The following is a 6,951-nucleotide window of genomic DNA, read 5'->3' on the forward strand; positions in this document are numbered from 1 at the left end:
AATTTGATTAGGAAAAATATTCCTCAATAGGATAGAGGAATATTTCCTATATAAAGTAAAACTCTTATTTTAGTGTTATTCCTAAATTGATTGGGACTCCTAATCAGACTAGGATTGAGGGTATTAACACTATAAATAGGTGAATGGTGAAAAAGGGTTATTTGGCTTTCAGCTCATGGAGTGAGACTACTGCTCATTGTAAAGAGGGGCTTTGTCAATTGCTGAGGATTTGGCTCTGCCCATTGATGAGGGGCAATTGCCCATTGCAATGGAGAGAGGTTTCAGCCTAAGGTTTAGTAAGGACATAGAATTCAAGAGGAAGAGATTCTTGTCCATTGGTGAGAGGGCTCTTGCCCATATAGTTGAAGGCACCCTTTGTGGTGTAGTATTGTAGTAGTAAATATATTGGGTTATGTCTAGAGAAAACTGCGAGGGACTAACTAATATATTTTGTATAAGCAGTTTGATGTTATATAAGTTTTCTTGGGTGTAATTGGGTTGATGGGTTATATGGCTATGAGTTTGTAATGATTATTTATTTATTGTTGATAGTGGAAGATGGCATGCCCATAGATGTAGTCCTATGTTGAAAGGGTAAATTACATAAAAATTGGTGTTTTATATATTTACTTTATTTTTTTACAGTTTACACGCTTCCACAGTGTACAATAAACTGGTATCGGAGCATGGGAATGATATTGGTGAGTTTAGTTAAAGATGAAGATGTTGCAACATGTAAAAGTCGCACATGTAATAATGGTGATGATAGAGAGTTGAAATTGAAGTGAAACTCTTGATACAAAATCAAGAAGATTAATTATGTAAAAATTTTTGAAGAAAGAAGCAAGTTACACCCAAGATGAAGATTTGAGAGATTGATGATTTGAAGGGTTCAAGCTCAAGCATAGAGATGTGATGATTGAAGGCACCAAGAATTTGAGGTATGTAATAGTTAATGAATTTTGAGTCAAGATGGAGATTATTAGAATTATGACTCAAAATCCTAATAAGAATTGAAGAGACCTTTTCCTAATTTGAGTAGGAGAAATATTCCTCAATAGGATAGAGGAATATTTTCTATATAAAGTAGAACTTTTATTTTAGTGTTATTCCTAAATTGAGTGGGTCTCCTAAACAGACTAGGATTAAGGGAATTAACACTATAAATAGGTGAATGGTGGAAAAGGATTATTTAACTTTCAGTTCATGGAGTGAGGCTGTTGCTCATTGTAGAGAGGGACCTTGTTGATTGCTAAGGATTTGGCTCTGCCCTTTGATGAGGGGCACTTGCTCATTGCAGTAGAGAGAGGCTTAGGCCTAAGGTGGAGTAAGGACATAGAATTTCAGAGGAAGGGATTCTTGTCCATTGATGAGAAGATTCTTGCCCATGTAGTTGAAGGCACCCTTGTGGTATAGTGTTGTAATAGTAAATATATTGAGTTTTGTCTAGAGGAGACTTAGAGGGACTAATTAATATATTTACTATGAACAGTTTGATGTTATATGGGTTCTCTTGGGTGTAATTGGGTTGATAGGTAGTATAGCTATGAGTTTGTAATGATGATTTATTTATTGTTGATAGTAGAAGATGGCATGCCCATGGATGTAGTCCTATATTGAGAGGGTGAACTACGTAAATATTGGTATTTTGTATGTTTGCTTTATTTTTTTGCAGTTTACACGCTTCCGTAGTGTACAACAAATTAGTATCCGAGCATAGGAATGATATTGGTGAGTTTGATTGAAGGTGGAGCTGCTGCGACATGTAAAAGTCGCACATGCAATAATGGTGATGATAGAGAGTTGAAATTGAAGTGGAGCTTTTGATGCAAAATCAAGAAGATTGATTACATGAAAATTTTTGAAGAAAGAAGCAAGTTGCACCCAAGATAAAAATTGGAGAGATTGATGATTTGAAGAGTTCAAGCTCAAGCATAGAGATGTGACGATTGAAGGCACCCAAAAATTTGCGGTATGCAATAGTTAATGAATTTTGAGTCAAGATAGAGATCGTTAGAATTATGACTCAAAATCCTAATAAGATTTGAAGAGACATTTTCCTAATTTGAGTAGGAGAAATATTCCTCAATATGATAGAGGAATATTTACTATATAAAGTTGAACTCTTATTTTAGTGTTATTCCTTAATTGAGTGGGACTCCTAATCAGACTATGATTGGGGGAATTAATACTATAAATAGATGAATGGTGGAAAATAGTTATTTAGCTTTTAGCTCATGGAGTAAGGCTGTTGATCATTATAGAGAGGGGCCTTGTCAATTGCTGATGATTTGACTCTGTCCATTAATGAGGGGCACTTGCTCATTGCAGTGGAGAGAGGCTTCGACCTAAGGTGGGTTAAGGACTTAGAATTCAAGAGGAAGGGCTTATTGTCCATAGGTGATAGGGCTCTCGCCCATATAGTTGAAGGCACTATTTGTGGTGTAGTATTGTAATAGTAAATATATTGGGTTATGTACAGAGGAGACTGAGAGGGACTAATTAATATATTTACTATGAGCAGTTTGATGTTGCATGGATTCTCTTGGGTATAATTGGGTTGATGGGTAATATAACTATGAGTTTGTAATGATGATTTATTTATTGTTGATAGTGGAAGATGACATGCCCATAAATATAAGGCTATGTTGAGAGGATGAATCTTTTGCTTTATTTTGTAGTTTACACGCTTCCCACAGTGTACAACGCTTTATCCTAAGGTTATGGGAGGCACTTACTGTTCATTTCCTTTTTGTCCCCCAGGATTATTGGCAGATTCTTATTATCTTCGTCATTTGAACAATCTATAATGCTGCGATTTGATTTCTTATTATGACGTGAGGTTGATTTATGTCTTCTTTCCAATGAACCAACAGCTTCCTCCACCTGCTGCTTGAGAGCTTCTCCATCAATGAATTCGTCCTCATCAGATGTCTCATCAGACATGCTGCCCTTCTCTCCATCCCTCTTAGAAGTAGTGTAATTAATATTGCGGATGACCACCTTTGTAGAGGACTTCTTCCTTCGTACCTGCTCAACTGAAGACTGCTTTTCGCCATTCTGCAAATTGTCATCTGATTCGGTGTCTGAGCTGGAATCACTAGGTTCAGTGGAATCAACAGGGTTTGAAGTTTCCAGTCCTTTTTCATGTGACGACTTCTTATTCCTGGATGATGATTTATGCTTTTTATTACCATCTGGTTCCCAGTCATGCCCGAGGCTAGAATCATCCACTTTTGGAGGCCACAGCATATTCCCTTGAAAATATGGAGGGGGGACTTGCATACCAGGAAAAAGGTAGCCTTGATATGGGGGCATTTGTTGAAATACATGTCCTTGAAAATTGTGCATGCATTGAGGAAGATGGTTTGGCCATGTCATGGCCACTTGCGTTTTTTCATCTGTTGATTGCACTGGAGCTGATGTTGGCAAAACACTTTTTGAAAAAGAAGTTCATCAATATCAAAAATTGGCCAATTATAGAGGTTTAAACAAAACACGAATCACCGCTGAATTGGTGATACAGAAATGTGGACAAGCATTTCTACTAACTTCTAGCAATGCAATGAAAATTGGTAATACAGGAAAGGACCCTGGTTAATTCAGGACTTGCGAATTAGCACGCACTAGAAAACAAAAGAAGAATCAGCACCGAATTGCTATATGGCATTCAATTATATCCCAAATACTCTTTGCTGGAAAGGAAAGTGATCTATGGTATTTTTAAGTATTTATCTTAATGTAACTATGCCAAACAACTATAACTTAAATACTATCAAGGTTAAGCATACTTCTAGAAAATGATGCAACTGGAAAAAGGCAAAATCTGACACAAGTTCCTTTATGTTTGCTATGTTCCATTGATAATGAGTCAAGTATCATGAGACAGATAGGAATATAAAATAAAAATTCTACCATACCCTGGTTTATGTCTAAACTTCCAAGACTTGATTCAGACACTGATGCGATTGAGCCGTTCTGTTTCCCACCAGAGAGACCACTGATTTGGCTAGGATAATTTTCCTCACTGGCAAGCACTATTCCAGAAGTTCTGAGATAAGTTAACTCCAGTCTGGATGCCTGCATAGCTGCAATTTCATCCATCCAAAGCCGATCTTGGTTCTTTTTCTTGCATAATTCCACAAAATTTAAGCATGCTTCCCAGAGTAAAATCAGATATAGATCTTAAGCTGTTACTACTACCTCCAAAAGGTAGTTGTAGCGTATCAGATTGATTATTGGTAACCTTTTATACCTTATACGTGAAGCTCCGAAACCATCAGCAAAGGAGATGAGATTATTTATACCTTCCCAGTGCAATAGCCATTTCAGTCAAGTATTTGACATATTCACAGATGAAGTAAAATCAGATGAAATTACCAAACCTAAATCTTTGAATTCCAGTTCAAGACTGAAGTATTTCAGTGAAATTTAATACCACAGGAGTGAATGTATTAATTTAAACTTATCTAATTATTGCAAAACCTTTACCAATTGGGTTAATACTAGGCCAATGATTTCAACTAGTAATGGCAAACAAAATATATTTTTGGCTAAATCTGACAAGTCCAGATCTTCAACAATTGGACAGCCAACCATTAAATCAAAATTTTTTATTGATTAGAAGGGAAAAGAAATTTATTGTCCCTTCGCAAGTAACCAGTAACTTGTAAGCCTACTTCTTTTTAGTTTTTTTTTTTTAATTAATTTGGATTTTGATCCAAATCCGATCAATTAAACAAGATGCATAGGAAAAGAATTGCAAATTGTACTTGTTGAAATTCAAGAACCTCCTAGTTTGTTCACTGCAGCAGTACGCAGCAATGCAACTGATAAATAGCTATATAACGAAGCAATAATACAGAAGCAAATAGGAATCCATGGACAGGGTTACCTCTGGAGAGTGGCCTTAGTAAACCAGTGGGCATTTGCAGGGACAGGACGAAGGAAGATGGAGTAGCCACCTTTTGATATCTGATCTTTAGCGGTTTTTAAATGCAAAACAAACGGTTCTAGGAGGCCAGATGCCACTTTCTCACTCACACCACCAGCAAAAATCAACAGATCACAACTTCAAGAATTAATTCAGTAAAAAAGAATTTTAAAAAAAAAACCATATCAATCAGCTGAAACAAACGCAAAAATTGCCAGTTTGCATGTAAATAAGGAATGCCCATACGTGGTTCTGGTGGGAGTGAGCTGGAACCGCGCATGTTCAAGAATCGTTCTTGAGTCCATGGAGCAGAAACACAGAGGAGGAGTTCTTGTTTGAGAGAGAGTTTTCAAAGCATCATGTTTTCTTGTTCTTACGCGTTGCGCAGTTGCTGTTGTGTTATTACATTTAAACAAGCCTTTTTTCTTTCGATTCTTTGAAGAAGGAGAGAGTGATAGAGAAATTTGGAGGGTGGTGGTGGTGGAGGAAGCTAGGAGGAGGAAGAGAGCATAAGTAGTTTATGATCTTTTTCTGTTTCTTGAGGAATTGTGAGTCCGAAATGAACACAGGTCCCACGTGAAATGTCGACAGGCACTATCTCTATTACAACAGAAACAGAGCCTGTTGCGTTGGTTTGTGAAGTGAAGGAAGAATGAATCTAAGGTGGGTTCTTTTAAGCTTCCCAACGAAACAGAGAGGGTGAAAGGATATTAGTTGAGAAGTCAGTTCCCTTTGTAGCAATAAAGAAATAGTAAAAATAGTGAAGGCTTGTTCTTATGTTATGCTTGGCTTAGCTGTCGCTGTGATTGGTGATGAAGAAGTGGAGTGAGATGCGGAAAAGAATAATAACTCTGTGTTTCTGTTCTGTTCCTCTGCATGAGCATGTAAGAGATTCCATCCTGAAATTAGGTGTCCTCTAAATTCTCATCTTCAATCCCAACTCTTGCCTATTTGGGATTTGTGAATTCACCATATCAAGAATTCAAATAATCTGCAAGCACTAATCAACTTGCTAATTTTCAAACCCATTCACTTCACATTTTTTCATATTTGTTTCTAATTTAATATTATAATTTCATAATTCTAACAATAACCCAATACAATTAAATTAAAATTCATCAATCATTAACTTGCAAAGATTAAAATATGAATATTCAAAATAATTTTCCTTTAGGACGACTAATATAAATTTGTTCAATTTATCAACTTCTCTTTGGGTAAAGGAAACTTTGCAATCGTGAATTTGTGTATAATAAGTAATTACCCAATTAAGCTCAACTGTAGTTGATACATATCTATCATTAAAGATAAAGTTTAGGGGAAAATATTGGAAAGTTGCACCAACTTTAGGAGGGCCCCATGATTGGCTTTGATGTGAAGGGTTACCACTTAAATTCCATAATGTACTTGTAGTTTCACTTCAACCACAGTTTCTCAATCCAAGATCAGGCAATAATGGGAGTCCAATAATATTGTTAGGCTACTTGGTGGTTACATAATGTGTTCTCCTGGCCTGGGATATTGAACAACTATTTAAGTCTTCAATATTATTTGCCTAACATTTTCCATTCCATCTTCTATAGTTTTTGTTTTACCATCGTTAATGTCATATGGGTTCTTTTAGATATAGATCTGATAATTTATCATCGAATTCGATAATTTAGATTAATATAGAGTAGATTTGTGCATCATCATCAAATATTGTCTATGATGAACGATGATAATGACCTCACACCCATTTTATCTGTGATATTTCTTGGTCTACATTTTATGAGCCATATTGATTTTTTTTTTTTCTAGTTTTATCCAATGATGAGGAATTTCAACCGCTATCATTATCATACAAGCAAATTAAATTTCTATCCCACGTATGGACGAAGGGATAATGTCTTGAGCTTCATAACTATTCTTAGTCCAATCAAATATATATACATAAATTTAGTGCATTTCTAAATAATGAAATTTGCATTTTATTTGTTATAATTTAATTAAAGTTGGTTTTTTTTTTCCTCAACACA

At 35.7% G+C, this 6,951-nt stretch overlaps 1 protein-coding gene across 2 annotated transcripts; it reads right to left on the minus strand.

Annotated features, from left to right (window-relative positions):
- Positions 1-2,680: 2,680 nt before the first annotated feature.
- LOC110631538 (COP1-interacting protein 7-like) lies at positions 2,681-5,678 on the minus strand. 2 transcript variants are annotated; one of them, XM_058136871.1, is made up of 3 exons: positions 4,895-5,678; positions 3,921-4,088; positions 2,681-3,436 (listed from the first exon to the last, which is right to left on the minus strand). In XM_058136871.1, exon 3 carries the CDS (start codon positions 3,379-3,381, stop codon positions 2,722-2,724), a length of 660 nt encoding a protein of 219 aa, XP_057992854.1. In that variant the 5' UTR covers positions 3,382-3,436; positions 3,921-4,088; positions 4,895-5,678; the 3' UTR covers positions 2,681-2,721. The 2 variants fall into 2 exon arrangements, with proteins under 2 accessions (XP_057992854.1, XP_057992853.1); XM_058136870.1 differs by having other exon boundaries at positions 3,921-4,307.
- Between the last annotated feature and the right edge of the window lie 1,273 nt (positions 5,679-6,951).

The sequence above is a fragment of the Hevea brasiliensis genome, chromosome 15 (assembly GCF_030052815.1).
Source record: "Hevea brasiliensis isolate MT/VB/25A 57/8 chromosome 15, ASM3005281v1, whole genome shotgun sequence".
NCBI classification, from domain to species: domain Eukaryota; kingdom Viridiplantae; phylum Streptophyta; class Magnoliopsida; order Malpighiales; family Euphorbiaceae; genus Hevea; species Hevea brasiliensis.

What these genes read in the sequence shown, in the direction of transcription:
- LOC110631538 (XM_058136871.1), bottom strand. Translation starts at nt 3,381, where the DNA reads ATGACATGGCCAAACCATCTTCCTCAATGCATGCACAATTTTCAAGGA.